This window comes from Geotrypetes seraphini, chromosome 15 (assembly GCF_902459505.1).
Source record: "Geotrypetes seraphini chromosome 15, aGeoSer1.1, whole genome shotgun sequence".
NCBI classification, from domain to species: Eukaryota; Metazoa; Chordata; class Amphibia; order Gymnophiona; family Dermophiidae; genus Geotrypetes; species Geotrypetes seraphini.
In genome coordinates, this window is record NC_047098.1 from 66469396 (window position 1) to 66496820 (window position 27425).

Genomic DNA, 27425 nt, shown 5'->3' on the forward strand with positions numbered 1-27425 from the left:
GACTGAGCAAGAGGATCAACCAAAGATGAATGAGATCTACATACTACAGTTTTTTTGGGCCAATCCAGAGCCACTAAATAGATCAGAAATGGAAGCTGCGTTGTGCAGCATCCAGTCAGAAACCATGGAAGAAAGACAAAAAGGAGCTTCTCCCTGGGCCACTGATGGACCAGAGCATCTATACACATCAAGGTCAATTCCCTCCTATGACTGAAACAAGCAGCAATGCCAAGGAGCATCAAGGCCATGAGACTGACTGTCCTCAATTATCCAGAAGAAGCCAAGTGGCCACCTGCCCTACCTCCCACTCCCCGAGATCCAGTAGAGATCTACTGAAGTAATCTTCCTGAATTGTCTTCTCCAGCTATGTAGATTGCTGATGAATATCATAAGGTTCACTTCTGCCAAACAACAAAGGGCTGCCACCTCCACAGCTGTTACATTGTTTGCCATCACACAGACCACTTTTCCCCTCATATCAGTAAAACTCCATCAGTGCCAACCTTCCTGCCTGGGTTTCCAGGTGGTTCATGCACGAGGCCTCCGGGGTTGGGAGGTGAAGGGGTCCAATACACCCATGCTACTCTGCCTAGACAGTAAGCTTACCAACCAAGGTGGTACAAAGGGCCAAAAGAGACTACAAGGAAAAAATAGCCAAGGAGGCAAAAACCTTCAAGCTATTCTTTCGATATATCAAGGGGAAACGACCCACGAAGGAAGCGGTGGGGCCGTTGGATGACCATGGAATAAAGGGAGGACTAAAGGAGGACAAAGCCACTGCCGACAAACTGAACACATTTTTTGCGTCTGTATTTACCAAAGAGGATATACACAACATACCAGAAGCCAACAGGCTATACGAAAGAACAAAGACAGGAAACTGACAGGGGTTGACGGTCAGTCTAGAAGAAGTATGCAGGCAGATTGATAGGCTTACAAATGATAAATCCCCAGGATCGGAGGACATCCATCTGAGGGTAATCAAGGAACTGAAAGGTGTTATAACTGAAGTGCTCAAACTAATGGCCAATCTGTCGATCAAATCAGGAAGGATACTGGAAAGTGGCAAATGTTACGCCGATCTTGAAGAAAGGGTTCAAGGGGAGATATGGAAACTACAGACCGGTGAGTCTGACCTCGGTACTGGGAAAAATGGTAGAGGCGCTGATAAAGGACCGCATCACTGATCACCTTGACAGACATAATCTGATGAGGACCAGCCAGCATGGAGTTAGAAAGAACCTAGATTATTGACAATTGATAAGACACATAAACATAGTGGTTTGGTTCATTTCACTTTTATTTTTATTATTTTCATTAAATTACTTATTTTATTCAATTTCTTTGCTTGTAGTACATACTCCTCCTGAAGAAGCCTTGGCGGCAAAACTCAGGACTGAGTTGGGGAGTTGTAGAGACAACTATTCACATAATTATACACTTATGGTGGAGGATTCCTGCGGAGCCACAAGATAAAACCACCCAAGCTGGAGAGAATAAAATAAGTGCTATTACAACAGTATTGAGAATATAGCAGTACTAGGAGCTCTAGCTTAGGTGATGAAGCAAGAGGTTGAAAATATCAGCTTAAGGGACCCATAAGTGTCATGATGTTCCCAAATTAATCTCACTGTGGCTCCAATGCAGGAGATTGGGTACTTAACACTTATGAAATATTATAAAATTACACAGTTTCTAACACGTGGTTTTTAAACAAATATTTATCTGATGAAATGCACAAAGATTTTTAATAAGTATAAATAAGAAAATAAAATAAACCAGTGATTAATTTTAACAAGTTGAATGCATACACTGGTATTGCATAATTTGTACTCCTGATTATAAGTTTGACAACATGTTTGTGAAACATTTACCAGAAGTTACTGCATGACTTTCCAACTGGGAACCTCAGGACCTGAGCCTGCCACAGTTAGGCTCTATACTAGCAACTTGAATTAAAAGGGAAAGAAATGCTTTAGAAAAACCTTTTTCAAAAATTTTGTACAAACTATTCATATTTTTCCTGTTATTACACTGCTTGAAATGAGATCACAAGCAAGACAGTAAATCAGCAGATAAAGACCAGCATAATCTATCTAGATTGCCCAGTAAAGTGGCTAGAGTTTACCTGTAGCTCTATGCAGGTTACATCTCTCTAAGCTTTGATTAAAGTGTGTAGGTCATTTTAAAAAGTTTTGCTTTAACATGTCAAAGCCAATGTATTCCCATATGTCACATTAAGATCTATAAATACACAAATGCCACCGCCATGCTTTTTTCTTATTTTTTAAACATATAACATAAGATACCCTCTTGCAAAACCTTTAGACTGGCTGTACATGTGAACAGGTTTGCTGTATGTATTGTCTTAAAATGGTCAATATTCAAAGTGCCAAAAACCTACTTGTTGTGCTTGCCCATAGCTCTGGCTTGCTTGATTACCATATGCAGAATAGCTGTAAAATGAAAAAGTTTGATAATAATTATAAAGCCAATTAGATACCACCATATTCCATAACCCATTTCATTAGAGCAGCATATACATGCCTCTATAAAGTTGGGAAATCATGCAACCCCTCTATACTTGCACATACACATCCATCTGTTATTTTTATTAGAACTGCATTGGGTGTGTTATGTGCATGTGGAGGCCAAGGAGTCTAAGCATATATAAGTGCATGCGTGTGACCAACCAATGAGAGAAGGGCTCTTTGAAAGCTGCCATTTCTTAAATCACTATACTATGGTGAATCTGCATATGCATAATGCAACTGCTAGAACTGCTTGCCAATAGAAATGGATTAGAAAAAAATGGGGAGGTTGTGCTTCTAGACTGCTCCCCCCCCATATGCAAAAGTTTCACTAGTACAGCAGAGAACTTGCCCTGATCACTTCCTTCCTTGCTATAAACCAGAGCAACTTGTCAGTGCTCCACCCCCAGTCTGTGGGTAGGATCCAGCCAACTACCTTTTCCTACTGCCGCCTCAAGTGCCTTTTCACTGACTGGATCCTATACACTATGTTATACTGGGAGATTGCAAGGTTAACTCACTCACATGGCGAAGAAATGGCTGATGGAGATGTGCAGAGGGGTTAGTGTAAAAACCTTTGCAGTACAGCCCACGCTCCACTGCTAAAAAGTGTACATAGCGCACTTACTTACTGTAACAGGTGTTATCCAGAGACAGCAGGCAGATATTCTCACATATGGGTGACATCATCCACAGAGCCCCGATACAGACAGCTTTAAGAGTGCATCGCCACTAACATTTTTAGAAAGTTTGCAACTGCCCGCACCTCGCATGCGCGAGTGCCTTCCCGCCTGATGTAGGCTCACGGTATCTCAGTTCCATAAGCAAGCTAAGAAGCCAACCAGGGGAGGTGGCTGGGTTCTGAGAATATCTGCCTGCTTTCCCTGGATAACACCTGTTACAGTAAGTACTGTGCTTTATCCCAGGACACACAGGCAGCATATTCTCACAAGTGGAACTCCCTAGCTTACAATGAGATGGAGGGAGTGTTGGCCATTAAGAAAATAAAGTTTGCAATACTGCTTGGCTGAAGTAACCATCCCGTCTGGAAAAAGATTCCAAACAGTAGTGAGATGTGAATGCATGAACTGAAGACCAAGCAGGAGCTTTACAGATCTCATTAACAGGAATGGAATGTAAGAAAGCCACTGAAGTTGCCATAGCTCGGACTTTGTGTGCTGTAAAACAACCCCCAAGTTGCAGCCCAGTCTGAGCATAACAGAAGGCAATTTAAGTCGCCAACCATGTAGAAACAGTTCTTTTGGATACAGGTTGTCCCAACTTGTTAGGCTCAAATGAGACAAAAAGTTGAGGAGATGTCCTATGTGGCTGAGTTTGCTCTAAGTACTCCTACTACTACTCATCACTTATATAGAAGGCTCAATTGCAGTCCAAAGTATGAAGAGCAGTTTTTGGGAAAGAACATTGGAAGCATAATCTCTCGGTGAAGATCCATGTCGACGTTCTAAGGGAGAGTTGACTGATACCATGGGGCCTTGAGACGCTATGCTCAGACTGGACTAGTACTAAGGGAGTCGATATAAGCACTGGCACTCCATGCAGTTTGAAAAGATCACCAAGCTCCCTTTGGAAGAACTCATCAAGCTTCTCCCTAAATGAAAGTACCGGTACCACTGGCTTATCTGCCGGCACCATTGATGAAGTAGCTTGCCTCGGAGAGGGTGACATCGACGAGGAAGTACATCTTGAAGGAGAGATAAGCCGCAATAGTGGTGAATGTTGGCATAGCTGTTTGGTCTGCATCAAAGAACTGTTTGGTCTGCATCAAGGATGATGTTGCGACCTGCGATGCTGGTTGGGAAGTGGATGGCTTCCTAGCTGGCTTTCCCGATGGTGCAAGATCACCTGATGTCGATGCAGGAGTCTTTGATGTCAATGGCTGCAAGATCTTGTCGATGTCCATGGCCGTGCTGAACAACTTCTCCTGCTGAAGACGGACTTTGATAAGAGTGCTTCTGTACGGTGGAACACCAGGCGCAAGTCTCCGCCCGGTGCTCAGGGCCTAAACATTGCAAACACCAACTATGAGGGTTGGTGACAGAAATAGGCCACTGACACCTACAGCACTTTTAAAAGCCCATTAACAGTTTCGACATGGACGGAAAAATGGCTTCAGCGAAACTAAGCTCAATTTTAGCCTGAGAGAAAACCCTAAAGGTCGAAGACAACGAGAAAAGAAAAAAATTTAGTTTTCTTTCCTACAGAAAGAAATTTAAAAAAAAAAAAAAATAAAAAAACACACTAGAAAAACTAATCAGAAAAAAACGCGAAGCATGAAGGCCACACAGACTGATGGAAAATGACCGTAGAAAATGAAGAACAGAGGAACCGCGAGCCTAGACCGGGCAGAAAGGCACTCATGTATGCGCAGTGCAGGCAGTCTAAAAACTTTAAAATGGTGATACACTTTTAATACTGTCCGTACCAGGGCTCCATGGATGACGTCACCCATATGTGAGAATAGGCTGCCTGCTTGTCCTGGGATATCACCTAGAGTACACAAGTGGGCGTCTACCACCACCATCACCATCACCTTAGTGAATGTCCTGGGCACCATCGTCAGCCCAAAGGGCAGTGCCACAAACTGGTAATGCTTCTGCAGAACATGGAACCACAAGTATCTTCTGTGTTCCGGAAAGTAGGGAATATAGAGATAGGCCTCTGTCAAGTCCAGGGAAGCTAAAAATTCTCCCAGGGCCACAGAGATGATCACCAAATGCACCGCTTCCATCCTGAAACGCTGAACTTTTAGGGCCGCATTGATTGCTTTCAAGTTCAGGATCAGCCTCCAATCTTCAGAGCCTCTCTTTGGCACAATGAAGTATAAAGAGTATCTTCCGAAGCCCAACTCTTCCAGTGGAACGGGTTGTATTGCTGGAATGTCCAGCAACCTTTGGACCATGGCTTCCACTCAGACTGCCTTTCCCAGCCTCCTGGCAGGAGAATCCAGGAAAAATTCTGCCAGGGGATGATAAAATTTGAACTTGTAGCCATTCTGAAGTATCTCCAGGACCCATCGGTCTGAGGTGACGGCCTGCCATTCTGCTAGAAAGGCCGAGAGCCCCCCCCCCCCTCCGGATCTGCTTAAGAGCAGACAGGGGCCTGGCATCAGAACTGTTTCGCTCTCTCGGAGTCTGTCATAGGGGAAAACACCCTCCAGGGATTCAAGGCAAAGTTAGACAAGTTCCTGCTGAACAAGGACGTACGCTGGTAGGGCTAGTCTCAGTTAAGGCGCTGGTCTTTGACCAAAGGGCCGCCGCATGAGCGGACTGCTGGGCATGATGGACCACTGGTCTGAACCAGCAGTGGCATTTCTTATGTTCTTAGAAGCTGCTGCCGGATGGCTTCCCATTGACGGCTGGCAACAGGAGCCACCAAACCTGACAGACTGGGTAGAACACTGCCCTGAGAAGCCCCCAAGGTACTGATGGGAATGTCTGAGAATATGAAAACTAGGGCGCCCCGATTCCCTAGAGGGTCAGGGCCTGGTATCCGGCAAGGACTTGGGTATGCAGTCCTGCATACTAGCCTTGAAGTCATCCAAACCTTTGCCAAACAGCAATTGCCCTCCAAAAGGCAATCTGCTCAGGGTCACCTTAGAGGACGAGTCACTGGACAACTGCTGGATCCACAACATCCTACGTGCCGAAATGGAATAGGCTGACAGTTTGCTAAAGACCTTGAAGATGTCGTACAGGGCATTCACGATGTAATCCACCACTGAAATCAGGAAAGCGAGATACTGGATCACAATAGTGTCAGGATCATGGCGGAGCTTCAAATGACAAGCACTAGCCCAGGGGTGGGCAACGAGGGCTGCAATCCAATCGGGTTTCCAGGAGTTCCCCAATGAATATGCATGAAATCTATTTGCATGCACTGCCTCCCACTGTATGCAAATGGATATTCATTGGGGAACTCCTAAAAACCTGGCTGGATGCGGCCCTCGTTGCCCACCCCTATTCTAGCCACAAAGGAGGTGGTGGCCACAGGGTCAAAAAGGTGCTTGAGGGCAAAATTTACTCTGCAGTTCTGAGGATCCTAAAACACCACCCTACCATCACTGGAGCGAGAAAGGCGCTTAGTAACCTGCGACAATGAACAACAACTTTCAGGGATGCAAAACACTCATTGAAGGCATCTGCCATCGGGTAGAATCTGGACATGGCTCTGGCGCATTTCAAGGGACCCTCAGGCACCTCCCATGTATCCAGGAGCATCTTGACTATATATACGGATGATCAGGGCAGGTGGAAGACTATGATTTCTCACTACTCATAAGAGGGCATTTGGCAGTAGCAGACCGACTAACCTCCAATTTCAACCCCTAGAGGATTCAAAAGATCAGATCTACCAGGTTCGTGGATGTGAAAAATCTCCACACCATCTCTTCACTCGGGTCCGGGGTCCCACCCAGATCCTGATCCTGGAGATCTGCAAGCGCTGCAGCATCCCCTGCAGTAATAGTGCCAATCTGTTTAAGCAAAGGCATGGTCCGGTCATCCATGCCAACTGCTGGCACAATAGCTGATGACACCTCAAGAAGACCTGGCATAATACCCATGTCCTGATAAGGGGAAACCCCCATAGTCAGCGTGAACACCAAAGGAGATGCGGAAGGTGCCTTTTTTTTTTTTTTTACCAAATAAGCCTGATAAAACAAGTTAAAAGATTCTGGGGAAAACTCGTCACCTGAGGCAGAAGCTACCTCCAGGGAGCCACCCATAGAACCTTTGAAGGACATGTGTACTTTAGGCATCGAATTGCATCTGTGTTTAGTCAGGGTCACAAGGGTCTGTGGGGTTCACCTTCGACCTTTCGGGCTGTCCCCATCAGGACCCCCTTCAGGGGCCAAGGGAACTTGGACACAAAATTTCGACACCCCCCTCCCATGCCGTGAAGCATGTGGAACACGGCTGTTCGCCAGACAGCCATCCACTGCAAACAAGGCATGAATCTGAAGTATCCTACCTTGGAGACTGCATCTGAGTGGTTTTCTTGCAAAAATGAAGCTTGTAGAGACAAAAAATAACTTTAAATTCCAATTAAGAAAAAAAAATCCCAAGATAAAGAAAATAGCACAGGAACCCCCCTCCCAAAAAAAGCAGCAATTTTAGGGGGGGGGGGAAATAGGACGAACTCCCAACCTGCCCAAAAAACACTTTTAAGGACCTCCCAAAATTGCTGTTGACAGGCTGTCGGCTCTGTACTCACTGTTACATGCTGTGTGCTGGAAAGCTGCTGAAAGAAGCTGAATCAGCTTGCAGTGAGATCCTCTGTCTCAACAAGCCTTGCAAATAGACTGCTGGTCTTCTGTGGCCAGGGACCTCCGCCACTAGAACACACCTCATGCAGAACCTGGTGGAGGAGCGCAGTCAGCCCTGATCCCGGACACAGCTCCACAGAGCCTACACTCAAACCCACTAGCGGACAAACCTGGGGCGAGTTAGCTCCCAAGAGCCCTGATCCAAAAGTACAGGCTGTCCAGAGTGTGCACTGCTAGGCAGCCAACCCCCTGGAAACAGACTTCCCCAAAGTCTGCAATCTCCCACAGCCAGGGCTGTCCCTGTAGGAAAACTCTGCAGCAAGAAGGAATCACGAAGAAAAAAAAAGCATTAACACGAGCAGAGAAAAATTAGCTCCTACTGTCTGGCTTGTAGGAATGTAACTGGCTTCCTGGGAGGTGGTCCTGAGGTAAGAGGGGAAGGGCTAAAAACATTGTATGATGGAGGCTTCCATCTGTAATCTACTAGGCCAGGAATAGTGTGAGTTTGTACAAGAATAAGTTGTTATACAGCACTAAATCTTAAGGACCATGCCACCTCTTCACAAAAAGAACTCTGGTAGCCTATTAGCCTATTCTATCACTTCTTAAATAAGACCTCCCTTTTGACTGAAATCATTTTGGGTAGGGAGTTCTTTGTGTTACACATATTGCAGTACCCTAAGGCTTTTTTTTTTTTGGGGGGGGATGACAACGACAATGTAGATTCTTAGTAACCCTTGATGCTGTATATGTTAAATTGTTTGGAGGCTGAGAATTTAAAGTTTGGGGTTGATCTAAATGAAAGTAGATCAGAAACTCCTCCTCTGGCTATATATTTTATCAACACCAGATTACATTTCCTAGTAACGAGATTGATCCAGTTGTTTTGAGTTTATTTTCAGTCGCTGACTGGATTAAAAGGGATGGGGGGAAATATATTTTTTATATAACCTGGAGTAGAGAATGACATGGGGACAAATTTTTCCACGTCCCTGCAGGAACTCAATTTCCCTGTCCCTCTGCCCCATTCCTGTAAGCTCTACCTTAACTGCACAAGCCTCAAACTTAGATTTTAAAGTGTTTGAGGCTTGTGCAGATGAGGACACAGCTTGCAGGAATGGGGCAGGGACAGGAAAAGAACTTGCTGGGACGGGATGGGGATAAATTTGTCTCCATGTCATTCTCTAACCTGGAGATCACTTCTTGTGCATCATGAAACCCATTTTCCAATGTAATCAAATGATGGTTTGTTTTATCATGTACAGTGGTTTCATTCTCTGTTGTTGATTTATATGTTGTGATCTTAAGAAAATTCTTCAAACATAAATAAGACTATACCCCTTGACTCACTGGGCATTTTATATGCAACTCCCTCATACTTACTCTCTTCTCCTTCCCTATCACCGTACATGAAATCTGCACTCCTCATAGGGAGTGCAGATTTCATGACAGTGCTCTCTCCTGTAGATATTTATGACTTGATTTCACGTCATCTAGTTTTTTGGATGTGTTGGCTCCCTTACTCTAGAATTATTCCATATGAAAATCAGTTTGTTTGTTTGTACTGAAAGCCTAGCTATTTAAGCACACATTAATTTAGAATGAACCCCAATGTTGCATCATGAACTTAAGAATAAATTTTTATTAAAACTTTGAGTCTTGAGAGGAAGTGACATCACCGATGTGCCTGGATGCGAGGGAGTGAAGCACCATTGGGGCCGTGGTAAAAACTGAGTAAAAACTCCCTTAATAGGTGGTGAACCCATGAGTAAGTGACCTTCCCTGCCTCTCCCTTAACTCTATGGCTACACGGTACAAACTTGAATCCTACTGTTACACCAGCAAAAAATCTGGAGCCGGTCTAGAAAAACTTCATAGTCCCATGAAGATAGCTAAGATGGTGGCGACAGCCTTGTTGGAGGACTACATGGAGCAGCATGCAGAATGTGGAGGAGCTGACGGCAGGGTATAAATAAATAAATACAAATACACAAAAGATAAGCACTAATTGCACTGAGATGCACCCTTATAGACTTGGTTTTTAAAACAGACTCAAAGTTGCAGGAAATACTAAAGCTGTTTATGCACAGGGCATGTGAGGGGATCTAGGGCCTTGCCTTCACATAAGTCAGCAAACCTCTTCCACTTATAACAGATTAGTAGAATCTTTCCTGGAAAAAAAACATTCTGGACACACCCTCAGTCAAGTTTAAGGACTGAAATTCTATATCCTCAACATGCGGGCCACAGACAGGAAGTAGAGTATAAGAGATCCCTCATTCTGTACGAGGAGGGTCAGAAACACTCCAACCTCCGCAGTTCTTCAGAGGACAACTCCAGAAGGGGAAACCAGACCTACCTCAGCTAATAAGGATAAATTAGGATCATAGTTGCGTAATATCGCTGAGTTTCAGCAAAGGGTCATTACATGTCATGCAGTCTAGGCCTCCCTACCTGACCATCTTAGAAGCTGATGAAATGTTTAGTGGAAGTACAATAGGACATGCAATGAATATGTGCAAAGTCTTAGAGCTGGATCTCAACTTCTTCCAAAGTTAGGGGCCTCTTAATTGGGGCTACTTTTTTTCATTTCATGGAAGATAGTGCCAAAACATCAACTTTGGGTTCAGGTTGTGTAAAAGACAGTTGCTCAACCAAGCTAAGAATCCTATTTCTAGTACAACTGTTTGTGCTGAATCCAAATATACTACTCAGATCATTGGTGCATGCTTTGGTGTTATCACTGGGGAACCACAACGTTGATGATACAGCCTGTCATGGAATGCACAACATAGCCCCTGAACATAAAGCATAATAGGGCTCAGATTTTAGGAACTGGAAGAGATTATGACCAGATACTGTCCCACTAAACTTTTAAGTACACTACTCTTTTCTTTTCAGAGATAAATCTTTATTAAGATTGATAAAAAAAATTTATGAAATTTTTTAGCTATATTTAATGTCATAGCACAACTGTACATCCTCCAATCCCTTTCTTTCTTGCACCATTTGAAAGAGCAATTAATTTGGCTATAAAACTCACCGAGCCACATTTTTGACCCGCTTATTCTTAATAGCTTAAAAAAGGCCTGAAAGTACACCAAGGTTTCAACCTGCATTTTTAATGTTAAATAGCTGGAAGATGTACACAGACAGTGGAATAAAAAGCAAAACTTTAAAATGGAAATTTGTGGCTAATAACTACATTTTTATAAGGACAAAAAAATGCAAATGTGATCAAAGACCCAAAGCACTTCAAAATTCTGCTCATCATGCATCTAGCCCGAGTACAATGCCTCGAATGTGTTCTCAATATTGGACCCAGTTTGTGAACAGCTATTCCCTTCCTGTTGAGGTTGCCATTGGAGTTTCAAGAACCATGAAAATATGTTTCTCTGAAATGCACATAGTATCTAGCAGGGCCTTGTGGATGCAAAAAGTTAATTAAGATATCATTGTGTTCTGAGGAAATTTCAGAGATATTTCCAATCCACTAATAATTGTTATACAAGCAAGCAACATATTAGCCAGGCTGCAGGTTGACCAGTTGAATAAATGAAGCTTTAGTGATATCAGCAATGAAAAATGTTTCATCTCCTGACACAAATTTTGATTTTATCAACTGGCTTAAACTGGTGATTTTCCGGCCATTCTCAAACCTGGATTCCTGAATAGGTCTTAATTTCTCAATGTCTTCCTTTGAGATAATAAGAATTTGACCTCAGCAATATTTTCTTCACAAAAGTTAAACAAATCGTTTGGAGTCAAGATCTGATTTTCCAGAGGTCGCTGCAAGCTGTCATATGCAGCAAGTCATTTTACAGTTCCCCCAATACCATCATATGGTGATTTTCCATGGCTAGTACCAAAAAAAAAAAAAAAAAAATCCATTCAGCAGAAATTCCAAAGTAGTTGTAGCAAAGATTAACATATTTTTGTTTTGTGCTGCAGATCCATCGCTAAGTAGTGCACATTTTTGATTCCACAAATAAGTTGGTTCATAAAGGCAATTAAAGCTTTCAAAAAGGCATGAACAGTCACTAATTATGCAGAGACTTAGATTCTGAAGTCCTGAGCCAAAAGTGAAGTAAAACACACATGGACAATGAAAGGGAGAAGAGAGTTCAAGTAAATGTATGGAGCTTGCAATGGAATCACCAACAACTTAATGTCCATTTTGACGGGCCATTTACAAGAGTATGTGAAAGCAGCGGATGCTGTAACCTGAGTTAGCATGGCAAGCTCACCAGCTTAGCTGCACCATGCAATTTCACACCTCTAACTCATTTGCATATTATACAATACCATACCATAGTTTTTTTACTCCGCAAATGTTAACTGGGAATCATTGGATGCCAAAGATGCCCTTTTTTTTTTGAACCACTGCATGTATACCTATGTGAATAATGCATACATTTGAGACCTAACTTCTGGCCATGCAAGGCCAGGTTAAATTTGAAACAGAATGGCTTTTGTGGAAAAAAAGACACTCTTTCACGTGATACAAAAAAATTTAAAAAAAATTGGACAATGTAAAGTTGAGATATTTGCACCCAAAAAATGGCCAAAATTTGGATAAAGAACTAATATAATTTCTTTGGGTAATTATATCTTTACTTCTAATTGGCTGCAAAGCTTCATAATGCAAATCCTATGTGCATGTCATATGCCATGACTCCTGGAACAGTTATGACTTGAATCAAAATATGCTCGAGATTGAGTGTTCGGGCAGCACCAGCTCTAGAGCTTCAATATTGAGCAACCTTTTCACAGTGGGCAGAACCCTGGCTGCTTTCTCCAGGTAGCCCACAGGCGAGTCCACAAATCAATCTGTCAGAGGCCAGGCAAATTCCACCTTGGTATCCTGACCGAAAGATATCAGAGCCCACCGGTTGGAAGAAATCTGAACCCAGGCCTGAAGAAATGTTGAAAGCTTCCTGTCATCATAATCTAAAAGTATAGGGGAAGTTTTGGGATTGGGAGGGGTGGGGAGTTGGGAGGCGTATCCAGTAGTAGAAGGGAGTGGCATCCCTCCTGCCCATTTTTATTGAAGTGCAGGGAAGGGGGGGGGTCCTGCGAGGTGGGCAATTTGGCTGCACAAGGGGGGAGGGTCACGGCGGCAGGAGGGAGTGGGCTCTAATTTGGTTCCAAGGGGTGGGAGCGAGGGGGTTTTAAAGGCTCTTTTTTTTTATGAGCCAGATATTGTGTGTGTTACACACACAACCTCCTGAGCTCATAGAAAAAAAATGGAAAGACAAACAGACCTGTCAGTAACACAGCTAGACCTGTCGGTTTTTTGGGTCAGCATTACCGATCCGATTATGGCATGCAATGTTAGGCCATCAATTGGATGGCTTGTTTGCTGTTTTAAGAATCGGTTTGGCAAATTCCATTGGCTGCTAAATCAGTCAAACTGGTTTAGCGACCATTGGTACACAACCGGAGCCTTTAGTGCATCTAGCCCTCAGTCTGGTGTTGCCCTTGCTTCTCTGTGTATTTATTCCAAGGAAAAATTATGTTCTTACCTGTTAATTTTCTTTCCCTTAGACACAGCAGATGAATCCAGAGACCAATGGGATAGCTCACATCTACCAGCAGGCGGAGATAGAGAAACTGATTAACAGGTGGTCCTATTGGCTGGCACTCCTCCTGTTTATTCAGTATAGCTCCTTGCCCAAGCAATCCGTAACCATCAATAGGCATAGTATGTAAAAAACTTCTTTCCCATAACAAATCTCAAAATGCAATAATACAGAAAACAACCATCAATAACAACAAACTGCGAAAATTGCAAAAGAAAAATCCGAGAGACAATATCCAGAAAAGGTGGGGCTCTGGATTCATCTGCTGCGTCTAAGGGAAAGAAAATTAACAGGTAAGAACATAATTTTTCCTTCCCTAGCAACAGCAGCAGATGAATCCAGAGACCAATGGGATGTAGCAAAGCAATCCTCAATCTGGGTGGGAAGCAAACGCCGCCTCCGCAACACCCAAAGCACTAAACGCATCCACCGTATGCGCCCCCACAGCCAACTGGAAATGCTGAGAGAAAGCACTCTCGAAAGATCAAGCATCCGCGAGACAAAACCCCTCCAAGGAATTAACCTCTGGACCGAGTCCAAGAAGTAGCCATCGCTCTGGTGTAATGGCCATGAAGCTCTTACGCCAACCACTTCCCTGCCATCAAGCAAGCGTAAATAATGTCCACCTGGACCCATCAAGCGATGGAGGCTTTGGACGCCGCCATATGTTTGAGGCGTCCCTTGAAGAATACAAAAAAAGGTGATCTAAACAACAAAACCTAGAAACCTAGCTCGTTAGAAACCTAGCTCGGGAGAACGCTACGCACTGTCAAAAAATGCAGTGAATAAAAGCACAGCTCCCCATTTCTCCTCCCAGGAAGAAGGAAGGAAAAGTGAGTGTCACAAAAGAAAGTATGACATCTCTTTAGAAAGAAAGTGTGGTACCATCAGAACTGACACTCTAGATTATGTAAATCAGAAATAGGAATCCCTGTCAAACAAGGCCCACAACTCCGAAAACCGCCGAGCTGCAGCCAAGGCCACAAGAAACCCCGTGCTCAACAGCACAGCCCTTTAGAGTCTCAAAAGACAAGGATGAAAGAAGCCTTCGGTAAACTGAGAAGAAGTACCCTAAGACTGCACCCCGGACAGGGCTTTCCCAGAGTTTAACGAATATACTGTACTCCGTTTGTGAGCAGTACCACATGAGGCTGAGCAGTAAGCGAAGAGCAATATACCTAGCCCTTGTAACCAGCTAAGAATGGCACAGGAAGCAGAAGGGTATTGAACGCTATGCCCTTGGCAATCCACTCGTGCCAAAAAAGAACTCTGGAAGGGTGCAAATGTGGAGAAGTACCCATGACAGGAAAAAAAACTCCAAAAGGAAGCAGAAGCCACAGATCTGCATCACCTGGATAAGAGAAAAAAACAACCTGCTTCGCATAACCTTTACATGTCAGCCATGACATTTCAAAAGCTAGGCCGTAATACCAAAGTAGTACGAATACCCAAGTTGATCGGACCCTAATTGAGCAAACCTGGAGATACCAGAAAACTCAACAAGACTCATCAGATCCGCATAGCAAGGATGGCGCAGCCAAACCAGAGAGTCTACAAATACTGTGCCCTGAAAGCGAGCTGGAGATGACAAATCCAAGCCATCAACCGCCAGGGGAAAACATTGAAAAAAGAGAAATCAGAGACGAGAAAGAAATCACGCTGCTACCCCCTCTGACTCCCACTCCCTGTGCCTGCCGAAGAAGCCAGGAAGCGTGCTTCTCTGTGTATTTATTCCAAGCATCATTCTTTTGCTCCAAATGCCTCACTCCATACATTCCAAGCCTCATGTTGGTGCTCCAATCGTCTTTGTAGTCCAAAACGTATTCTGGAGTCAGATTTTTGACTACTCTGCCATGAAAATTCCACAGCAACGTCTTCCATCCCCTTAGGATTCCTGTAATCCAAATTCCTATGCAGCTCTATACTGTGATATCACAAGAGATCAATTTCTCTACCTCTATCTGTTAACAGGAAGGAACACCACCTGCTTGCCCAGGATGGTACAAGCCAAATGAAGGTAGAATATGATGAGCACCTAACAAAAGCACCAAAGTAATGAGGGCTCATGATTTGGGGAAGGGAAGGAGCCCATTAGTAACAGTGATTGGACTTGTCCCACATTTATAATAAATACTAAATTATAATTTACTCTAGCTAGGTGGATGCAAGTATACAGTGTTAACAAAAAAAAAAACAATTGTTACTCTGTTTTCAGAACTTTGAAATGTAATTCTCCACTTAAGGTAAGATTTAATTTAAAAGATTCAAGAAGGAGTAAACATTTTGCAAGATTTTAGAGAATGCTTCCCCAATTCTCATCAGGCCACCAATTCCCAAAAACCTGTTTTTCCAAGCTTAATGTGGCCGTGGCTCAAGGAATCCAAAAGTGCATAGACGTCGACAGAATGACATCAAGGTCATGCGCAACGGCCCTCCATGGAGAGTGCTGGCAAGGAAGACGCTCGGAGAAAAGGAGAGGCACTGGTGCCAGCCGATTGCCCTCAGGATGTGCCTCTTGCTGCGAGAGATACATCTCTAGGCCAGTGTCTCGCAAACTTTCCGGCCGATGGCACATTAAATCCAATGCCCTAGCCGGAAGGCACCCGGAAGTGCGTGAATGTCAAAGTAACGCATGCGTGACCTCATCGCATTGACATCTGTGCGGAGAGCCATTTGGCCATGACCCACTTCAGTGGAGGGATCCGGGAGGTGCAGAGTGAGATGCCAGAAGAAGAGTCATCCGCGCTGGCTGACTTCCTACAGGACGTGCCTCTCGCCACAAGAGGCATATCCTGTAGGCAGTCAGCCGGTGTGGACAAGTCTCCTCCACGCTAGTGTGTTGCAGCACACCTGAAATCTCAGGAGGCAAATTAGTGTGATACACTGGTATAATAGATTAAAATTAGGGAAATTTTTAAAAGTGGGTTGTGTTGCTGCAGATCTTTTCCACTGTAAAAGCTATCAATCAGCAAGCTATAATTGTACCTTTAAACATTTATATTCTCATCATTAGTATCTAAGTGGTAGAAAAGGAAAACATACCTCTGCTGCTGATGGCCCCCAGAATGACCATAACTTCCAGAATCTATTTAAAAAGAAAAAAAAAACCCTTTAGAAAAAAGTATGGAGTATTTCACCAAAAAGCTGTGTTTTGTCAAAACACCAGTAAAAAGGACAACTTTTAATAAATCATATGCAACATAAGCAATAGATATGCCAAAGTTTGCTCACTGAAGAGGGAACTTTAATCCTATAAATGGTTTATTAGTTGCATGAATTAAGAAGCAAATCTAAACTGAGCCTTCCCACTTCCCCAAAAACCGGAGCTGCTTTTCTTAAAGCAACAAATTGAGCCTAGAGACCTCACAAAAACTAATTTTATTCTGCCTCCTATAAAAATTTTGGCTAGTACAGATAGAAAATTCACACTCCCACCCCCCCCCCCCTTGATCCTAAACCCAGGCTAGTAGTTATTCATGATTGACCAGACAATAGCAAAATCACTTTGCCTCTAAACACAACAGCAGCAATTATCTTCCCAATATATAGAGACCATAATCTTAATGGACAGCCAAGACAACAAAAGTCAGAATATCTAGAATATGTATTGTTATTGTTTATCACTCAGAGCAGTGATGTCAATTGAGGGAATAGCGAGGTTTTTATCTGGAAGAAAAAAATGACCCAAGGCAAACATTTTTGGTGTCCACCTCGCCATCAAGAATCAACTCTTCATTCAAGTTAGAGCCTCATTTGAACATGTGTTATGATACCTACTCAGCACACACAGTAGCATACTCGAGTCTTATCTTGATTTCCTTTCCTTGCTTCCTACTATACCAATCCAGACCTATCGATTAGATCTCCCATATAAGGAGTGGAGCACCTGGGGACCTGTCAGCATATTAATGCTAATACCACCAACTATAGAGGCTTTTCCAGCAGCCACACACGATGCGACTTCAAGGCTCTAGCTGCAATACAATGCATAGCCTTATAGAAATCGCCATGAAGAGAAGGTAAGGGGAAGAGAGGAGATGCACAGCCGGACAGCTGGCGGGAGAGAGAGGGCTGCCGGACTGCGTGCTCGCTCACCGCGCGTGCTCACTCCTTTAACTGCGGAGCCAAGACCCTTCACCGGGCGGTGAATGGCTTTGTCCCTGTACTCGGAGTAACCATTTTTTTTGTCACCGTTTTGGCGGGTTATCCGCGCCTAACAACCACTGTATCATTTTCTACTCAGCATCCCAACTGGCAACTTGATATCCAAACAATCGTATGAATCTTGCAGATGCAGCCACATACAGAAGGAAACACAAATAGCGATGTACTTCCTAATAGACATTGTGGAGTAAAGAAAGAAAAACTAATCCACCAGATACCCAAATCTGATCATATGACCAGTTTTCTTGGCATAGAGGGCTACAGCTGATTTTTCTGTGTTGCATAGCTTGTGCTCTTTCCCACCAAAATTCAAATCTGTGACAAATGGATTTTCCCTCCACAATTCAAATTTGTGACCAACAAACTTTCCCGCCAAAGTTCAAATTCATGACCAAAGTGCTTTCCTGCTTCAATCACCTCAAACCCCAGCCAATTAGGTTAGAGGACCCACTATATATAAAGATAAACAGCAGACCTCACAGCATACCCTGAAGAAAGTCACAGCACGATGGCCAAAACATCTGTTCCACCTACCCAGACATGGTGAGACCCGGACAACTGCAACAATCGTAGATATTGATTTTTTTGCAAATGATGTTACCTTAGGCTTCATTAGTCCTATTTCTAGGTTTGAATTTGCTATTTCCAAGTTTATCTTACTGATTGCATTTATCGTATATACTCTAATATAAACCGGGAATTGGGGGGGCCAAAAAATAAGGGTCCTGGTTTATATTCAGGACAGCGCCCCCTCCCAGAATTATAGCAGGCCACTGCTAGGCTCTGCACCCTGTCGTCCCCCCCTCCCTGCCATCCTCCTACCTTCTCTGCCGATCCCTGGTGGGGCAGCAGGCAGGACTGCTGCCCTGTTGCTAACCGTCGTTGGCGGTTCCCGCGAGATTCGGTTTCTTCTGCCAGAGTGGCAATGAGCAGGAGGGAGGGAAGGGGACAAAGTGCAGGGCCTGGCAGGGCACTTAAATATTAAGCCACCCAACTTATATTCGAGTCAATCATTTTTCCTCCTTTTTAGGGGGGAAAATGGAAAGTATATACTGGTTATTTTGATGCCATTAACAAATTGTAAGATTTATGTTAAACTGTACATGTTCTACGCTACCTTAAGTGAATCTCTTCACAGAGGCAGTTAATAAATTCCAATAAATTGCATCAAAGACTGTAGAATTGGTACACCAAAGCCTTCGACTTATTTTTCTACTGCTTGACTCCAGCTATTAAGATTTTTTTTTTATTATTTGAATGTTTTGTGTACTTAGTTGTTTTATAAATATTATGCTAACATCGTATATCATTTGTATATCAATGCTGTTCTAAGTATATTTTTTGAAACTGTTTCACGGTAGTCCTATTAAGTTTAAATCTCTTGATTTTCAGTTTACCCCGCTCATGTATTTATTTATATTTAGTCTTTTACTGCCTGTTATACTGTTAACAAAATCATAAGTTTTATGTTTACTCCTGGCAGAATTCTATGCCAAAAAAATTAGCAAATTTGTCAAGTTTATTTGTAAAAATTTAAACAATATTTTTGCTAATTATCCATATTCCATTTAAAACGTTTTTCTTCTGCCTTTGTTATCTGTATGTTTTATTTTTCCATCATGTTGATTCCTGTTTCTTTTTTCTGCTTTCCTGTCTAATTTTCCTTCAAGTGGCTGCTATCCATGTCTTTTCTACTCTCCCCCTCACTACACCTGCCTCAGACTTATTGATCATTCCTTTTTAGATCTTTCCTGCCTCTTACCCTTCTCTTTTTCAGCTATCAAATTTCCATCTTCTCTCCCATTTCTCATCTCATTCCTTCCTCCTCCCTCCATTCCCTTTCATTTTCAAAGTACTGTACCTCCATTACCCTCTGTTATATATCTCCTCTCATCCGTTTCCTTGCCATCCTCTCCTCCCTTTCAGAGTTCTTCCATTCTCAGCGTCTTCCTTCCTCCACCCTTATAGTACAGCATCTGCTCTCTCTTCCTTCCCTCCCCACCCTCGTAGCCTGACATCTCCTTATCTCTTCCCTACTACACTCTCCCACATGGCAAAACATTTCTCTCACTCTTTCCTCACTCCTATTTTCAGGCATTTCTCAATCACTCCATTCTGCTCCTGGATCCAACATTTCCCTCCTTCTTCCCCTCCACCTCCTGTGTATCTCTCCCTCCCTCTCATCCACCCCCATGTCCAATACTTTTCTTCCTTCCTTTACTTGTGCCATGTGTCAAATTTCTCTTGTCTCCCTCCATGCACCACCTCTCCATCCTCTCTCCTCACCATGCATGTCTCCCTCTCCCCTTGTGCATATTTGCTTCCTCTCACCCTTCCCTCCACCTGTGCCACCAACTTTGCTTCTTTGGGTCACGTTTTCAGCAGCGACTCCCATGCTCCTGTAGCTAATCCGGAAGCCTCCCCTCTGTAGCGAAGACTTTCAGGTTGATGGCAGTCAGCGTGTGGGAATTGCTGCTGATACTGCGACCCAAAGATGCTGACATGGTTGAGATTCTGCATGACTGTGCAATTCTGCAGAAATTCTAAATTAAACAGTTGCACAAAATTCCACCAGGGGTATGTTGAATTGTATTTGCTATACACCGCCTTAAATTTTTATTTTGAAGCAGAGTCAGAATTTGTATATTTTCACCGAGTTAGATTCCATTCAAAATTGTTTCTGACTCCAGTCTTGATTGCATAAGATGTTACACATTTAATAGTCACACATTATATTTGATTTTCCTAAAGAATTTCTCCGTTATATTGCAGAATGGCACCACCATTTCTGATAATGGTGGTACCAGAGGTATCACTCCTGCCACTCTTCAAGGAGATACAGCAGGAAAGCTCAAAGGGAAACGGGGAAGGGATGGAGGGTAGTGCTGTCTGATTCAGGAAAAAAATTTGATTCGATTTGGCCAACTAAGGCAATATCATAGCTTTAAAATTAGCTAGAAAATTGCACCCAAAGGGACGCAGTGAGGTTTTAAGATGGGTGTTCTAAACTGGGCGCACAGTTTGTAGGGATAAAAGAGCAATAGTGGGGCGGGGTGGAGAGTACAACTGGGGGAGGGGACGGATGGGAAGGGACTGGGGGAGGGGAGGTGGGGGGTGTTTTGAAAGGTTCTGGCATTTAGATACAGGTATGTTCTTTGGTGGGGGTGGGGTTTCTTTGCAGCTCATCAGAGTCCAGGGCCCTGGAGTGCCCTTCCATCACCTCTGGCCTTGCTTGCCCTGAGTAGAAGGGGGGGGGGGGGTTTGCTGTGGTTACTTTTATCCTGTACATGTTTGATATACTGTTGTCTATGATGCATCATTGTATGTACTAAGCACCATTTGTGTGCCTTTGTATTGCTTTTACTGTTGTTTGCATCAATAAAAATTGTTTGAACCTAAAATTAACTAGAAAAAATTGATTCATTACATTTTCTAGTTCCTATTTGGAAATATTAGGTTGTCATTCTCCCTCTATAAGCTATTATCTTCCCCGCATCCTAATTCATCATCTGACTATGCAGCCTGTGTCTGGCATCCCAATACAAACCCACCCCTTCTCCTGACACGCTTATCACACCTGTTTTCTACCCGTTTCCTCTGCCACTGCTGTTTTCTGTGATGTACAGCAGTTGCTATGGGACCTTCCATAAAGCCGCACTGCTATACAGACTGCCGATGCTGATCACACTCCTCTCTGAAGTCATTTCCTGTTTTTGAGGGGGTAGCACTAGAAGTGTGTAGCAGCGCTGCATTTTGGAAGGTCCCGCTGTGAGAACCATCAGAAGTGTGGCAGCTTCCAATAAATCTAATGTCTAGAAATAGTGTCAGAATATCTTGTGTTCTCTCAATGGAACCCTTCCCTCCTGCCGCCTAGTGTCCCAATATTTGAAATCATCAAAAGGGCCAGACATCTGCCCCAGCAAGGGAGTCACTTCCTACTTAGCAAACTCTGTATGTATTTCAATCAAATATTTCTAACCTTTTATTTTCTTTCTTCATGTTAGTCTCTTAACTTTTTCTTATGTATTCATTTTTTTTATTTTGTTACATTTCCTTTCCTCTCCGATTCCTTGCTTCTTCTCTTAACCTTTCTTAGATATTTATTTCCTGCTCCTTGCCCCAGGTCCAACTTCTTTTCTATGACAATTTTATTTTTATTCTGTTCATCTTTTTGCACTTTATCATTTTTCTGCTTTTACTCCTGCTTTCACATTCATACTTAAATCCTGACTGAGCTTTCAAACAGGGAAAAGGTAATGGATGATTGGATTTGTGGAACATTCTCATAGTGATCACCTGGTCTTCTCCCACTTACCTCTCTTGCCACTATTTTCAACCCTTCCTCTTAACCTTTCCAGTTTTTCACCAGTATTCTCCTCTGCAACCCCTCTTTTCTGTATAAAGTGCACCGAAAGACAGGCCGTAGGAAAAGGCAGTGCCGAGTCTGTTAAAAATTGTAGCCGGATCTGCTGCTCTGTGTAAATTTAAAGCAACAGGCAGCGAGGGCTGTAAATGAGACACAGAGGTGCAAACTGGAAAAGAAAGCCCTGAGCTCTATTTTGCTACGGTAATCGAGGTTGGAAGGGCGGTAGCAAATTTATACTGTTGCTGCTTGGAGACGCTGAAGCTAAGCCCTGAAAGAGAAGAGACAGAAACTACTGGCTCACATACAGCACAGGCCGGGCCAATCTCCCACAAGAAAACAAACTGCATTATGGGGGCAGGGAGAAAAATCCTGCACAGGGACTTACAGTAGAATGAAGAACTCAGGCAAAGAGAAAGCCCGAGCAGGCCTGTGAAGATTGATGGCAATGGCTAAGAAAGAGCTGTGCTGAATCGGTGAAGCCTTTAATAAAACAAAACCCCAAATCAATTTGGATTGATTCAACCGAAGCAAATCAGCGAATCAATTCAAATCCTGATCAGGTAGCTCTAATGGAGGGCTGCCACTGGACACCAAGGCTTTAATTTGGAGGGGGTTAGGGGGGCAGGAGGATGGTCACTAGACAATCACTAGACAAATTTTTTTTTTTTAAATATCAGTGGAGTAGTGTCAGGAGAGCACCACAGTTTTTTTTCCTTTAAAAATAAAGAAAATCAGTCACTCTTCCTGTCAGTGTCTGAGTTAATCACTGTGAAAGTAACTTGCATGCACATTATATACAGAATACCAATAGTATCTTTCTGAACAGCATGCTGAGCTGGTTCTACTGAAATGTCTTTCTGCAGCAGCCCCTCTGTGCATCAAGTGAAGAAAGAAGATTCGCAACTACCAAGCAATGCACTCAGAGCAAGAACATATGGAAAACTACTGTATCTTCCTATTATATTGCACTATGTGCCACAAGCTTGATTAAAAGGAACTGTCAAGCACACCTTGACAGGCTGTCTATACATATTATAATAGAGATACTGCCAAAAAAGTAGGTTTTAGAAAAATGGACTTTCAAATAGCTGGAGCTAATAAAACTGTTGTTTTGCTCTAAGTAGCCACCATAAGAAGCTCTCAGAGTCCACCACACAAAGATATGACTCAACACGGGGCCGTGTTCCAGCACTCGAAACCTTCCATCAGAAGTTATGATCTCTTGTAGTTCAGTGCAACACCGTATTTCATAAACTGAAAGCATGCAGTCAAACGACTGCCAGTGCAGACTTATCACTGCAGTATTAGTGACTGCTGCTCCAGAAAGAGTGCATTCCCACACTGAATGCACTCTTTCTAAAGAAGTGTCCCAAAATTGCAGCCGTGGAACACTAATCTTGGGGCCACAACTGGAAGGCATCTAGAAATGCATGGATATTGACGCGATGTCATGCACGTGTGACATCATAATGTCAACATCCGCGCATGTGCGGAGGTCCTGAGCCTGCAATGGCTACGCTTGTGGAGGGGTGCTGGGAGAGTTACGGAGAGGAGCTCGCTGACTGCCTACAGGATGTGCCTCTCACCATGAGAGGTACATCCTGAAAGCAGTCTGCTGGCACTTCTGCTTCTCATCGGCATCTCGCAGTACACATGGCACACAGTTTGTGCTAGATACACTTGCTCTAGAGCAGCAATCACTGATACTACATTATAAGAGTCTGCACTGGCTGCCATTAATTGCATACTTTCAATTTATGATATATATATCTTGGTTAGGGGTTTAACTTCACCCTGATTTTGATTTGTATATTTACCTTTGTGAAAGTGATAAAACTATTTGTAACCCACTGCATCAGAAGTCTTTATTAAGCGTTTAATCTGATTTAACATTTCATTGTATGTTTATCCTATTCGGAGGATTTAGCGAAATATAAGATCACATAAAATGTATATGGTGTTGCACTGAATTACGAGAGATCACAACTCCTGATGCACGCTTTCAAGTGCTGAAATACAGCATTGTGTTAAATCTAATCTAATCCTTAGGTTTGTATACCGCATCATCTCCACGTTCGTAGAGCTCGACGCAGTTTACAGTAGGAGAAATAGGAAGGAACTACAACAGAGGGTTAGAGGTAGAAGTGTGAAGAAAATCATATCTTTTAATGGTGGAATCGGAGCTTCTTATGGTAGCTACTTAATAAAAACTGTTTGATCTGTCTCTGGCTATTTGGAAGACTATTTTTCTAAACCTTACTTTTTCGGGTTGGTTTGACTACCATAGGGCTTGGTTTCTCTTTCTTTGTGACGGAAATACTGCAGCAGCATCAACAACAAGCCTGAAAGACACATCAGAGCCACATAGCCTAGTTTAAGAATGACGTTCGTTAGTGTTATGGTACGCACAAACCTAACCCATTTTAAGACAATGCCTTTAAAAGAATCCCAAATATCCATATAAAACAGGGATCTCAAAGTCCCTCCTTGAAGGCCGCAATCCAGTGGGGTTTTCAGGATTTCCCCAATGAATATGCATGAGATCTATGTGCATGCACTGCTTTCAATGCATCTTGATTGGGGAAATCCTGAAAACCCGACTGGATTGCAATCCCTTAGGTAAAGCGTTGCATATGTCTAGTAGCTAGAGCAGGGGTGTCAAAGTCCCTCCTGGAGGGCTGCAATCCAGTGGGGTTTTCAGGATTTCCCCAATCAATATGCATTGAAAGCAGTGCATGCACATAGATCTCATGCATATTCATTGGGGAAATCCTGAAAACCCGACTGGATTGCAGCCCTCAAGGAGGGACTTTGAGACCCCTGATATATCATGAATTATGCAGAATATTACTCCTAGTTGCTTCTCAGCGACCTCCTTTGTCGGAATAGCCAGCCTTTTCCTCTCTTCATTGCCAATGGAGCTCGCTCAGACCTTTCCAGTAAGGCTCGCACTGGTGAAAAGATATATGAGCATTTTTGTTCAAAACTATGTACAGAACTAAGAATTATAATAGAATAGAAACCAAACAAGTCTCGCTTTTTTTTTTTTTCTCTCTCTCCTTTTCGCTTATTCCGATACAAAGGTTCAAAGAGGCGGCACAGCCCCGAGCAGAATGAACCAACACATTCGCTTCACTCCAAATCAGACCCAAATCCCAAAGTGCCTCAAGAACCCGCTGGAAACATCTTCCCGCCTCTCCACCAGCAACATGGCGGCGGAAGCCGCCTTTGCACCTGCGTCACAGCGCGCGCCAGCCCGGGGGAAGGGGAGGGGGGGGGGTCCGGAGCCGCCAGGCAGCCGAGGCCTCGTCCCCATAGAGAACAGCCGCAGCGTCCCCCAGGCGCTACCCGCTTCCCGCCCACCTCAGGCGCCGCGCGAGACGCAGCGCTAATTACCCGAAGACATCGCAGCAGCCCCCAGCCACAGAGCACTCAAACCACTGGATTCTCACGCGGCGCTCACCCCCCTCGTCACTTCAGTCTACCAAGGCCCAAGGCGACTACCAACAGGAAACCGGAAGTGAGCAAAAAAGAGGGGCCGCCCGGCTGCGGGACGTGACAAGTCAAGCAGGGGGGTAGACGGAGAAGGAAAGCTTTGTCCGCTTCGGGGCACGTAACCTTTAGAGAGCAGAACGCGCGGAGCTTTTTCGTTTTGCTGATCACGTTCGCTGGAGGGTTTGATAACCTTCACTTGCTAGTAGGAAGGCGAAGGAGGGGAGACGGTTTTAAGACGCTTGCCCCTCTCCAAATGGTTTGTCCCGGCCCAGCCGCATCGGCAGTAACTGGACAAATGGTACAGCGCCTGGCTGCCGTAACCCGGAAGTGAATTGGCGCGCGTTTTCAGTCGCTCGCGCGAGAAGCGGGAATTTTGACTTTGGGGACTGCTTCACTGAGCTTAAGCTCTCTAGAGATAAGTTAGTCAGCACTTAAACAGTTGCCAATTAAGTTAATATGGTTGTTTTTAGTGATTGAAGAAACTCGAAATGCTGTTTTTAAATCACCTACCTAATAAGTACTTTTTCATTGGTAGCTCAATGCAAGTTGCATTCAAGAAGAATGAATATAATATATTCCTTCCATTGGTACACTTATTATTTAAGAAGTTGATGTATAGAAAGCCTGTAAAATCACATTGTAAAAATGGACTTTGTATGGAAAACTCAACACCATTTTCTTGTCATCAGAGCAGATGAATCCAGACATGCAGTGTAATAAGGAGGGTTAGAGCATCGTGGCCCCCATCTTGGTGGGGGCACCGGCACCTCTTCTTTTCCCTCTGCCCAGTGATTGTACATGTATTTCTTCAAATCGCCGGCTGCAAGCAGGACCACTTACCTGCTGTTCACGCCAACCTAGGGTTACCGTATGGCTCCAGAAAAAGGAGGATCGATTGAGACATCCGGGTTTTACTTTCCTTGAAAGCAATGGAAGTAAAACCCGGATGTCTCAATCATTCCTTCTTTTTCTGGAGCCATATGGTAGCCCTGGCCTACGCCACCCTCATCCCTCCCTCCCTCTAATGTAATTTCCTGTTCGCGAGACCAGGAAGTGACTCAAAGAGAAGTCTCAGCTGTCATGAGCAGCAGGTAAGAGATCGTGCTCACTGCCAGTGAAGATATGAAGAGGTACTGGGGGAAAAGGGCATGGCACTGTGATGCCAAGTGCAAGGAAGAGCGCATAAGGTGTATGGCATGGCTACACCACTATAGACATGTATGGGTTTATGCAGATGGAGATACACAGCAGAACTCTCTTATATAGGACATAATGCATTCTGGTCAGTCAGTAATCTCTATCTCCAGCAAGCAGTGAACAGGTTTCTATAAGCTTCTGGTCTCTTCCGAATGGTTTCAAGTTTATTAAAATGTGATTAATCACTTTACATAAAATTGTAAGTGATGTACAATTAAAATGAGGGAAAAACAAGAATTTGTGTAAATTATAAAAAGGGATATAGACTGAAATCAACAGACTGGTACATTAGGGAAAAGGGAGAACTACAATTTGTATAGGAAAGAGACAAAAGAAAAAAGAGGTAGAACGAGAGGGCATGAAAAAGAATCTTGAGAGAGAAAAGAGAAAGAGTTGCCAAAGATAAAGTGATACTAAAAGTTCAGAGATAAGTCGAATTTAAAACTCAAATGAATCTTTAAAAAGAAAGCTTTTAAGGGCTCCTTGGGAGCAGGAGGGGGGTATATCTTTTATTTTGGTATTATTCTTGATGGTTTGTATTGCACTTTTTGTTGGCATTAACAACTAAATAAAGTTTAAAAAGATAGACGTTAATGTTTTGAATGTTAATGTTTTGAAAATGGACATCTCTACTGGATTTCTGGAAGTCTTTCCCAAAACGTCCAAACTCAGACTTAGAGGTCCTATCAAATGCCCCTCCATGCCACCTTTGATCAATGCCCAATACTTGCTGTTGGGATCATTGAATAAAATCAATTATAAAGGTCAGATGGAACAACTTAATCTAACTGAATTTTTAGAGT

General features: G+C 43.5%; 1 protein-coding gene and 1 long non-coding RNA gene across 2 annotated transcripts in view; one reads left to right on the plus strand and one right to left on the minus strand.

Annotated features, from left to right (window-relative positions):
• Positions 1-25633, minus strand: part of TAF15 (TATA-box binding protein associated factor 15) — a 95750-nt gene extending 70117 nt beyond the window's left edge. The window contains exons 1-3 of the mRNA XM_033922953.1: positions 25327-25633; positions 16443-16485; positions 2405-2456 (exon numbers count right to left, since the gene is read on the minus strand). Coding sequence (XP_033778844.1) covers positions 2405-2456; positions 16443-16485; positions 25327-25336 — 105 coding nt within the window. The 5' untranslated portion in view covers positions 25337-25633. The remainder of the gene's footprint in view (positions 1-2404; positions 2457-16442; positions 16486-25326) is intronic.
• A 118-nt stretch (positions 25634-25751) lies between these two features.
• Positions 25752-27425, plus strand: part of LOC117349453 — a 71972-nt gene continuing 70298 nt past the window's right edge. Inside the window, exon 1 of the long non-coding RNA XR_004537164.1 lies at positions 25752-25844. This is a non-coding gene — a long non-coding RNA (uncharacterized LOC117349453). The remainder of the gene's footprint in view (positions 25845-27425) is intronic.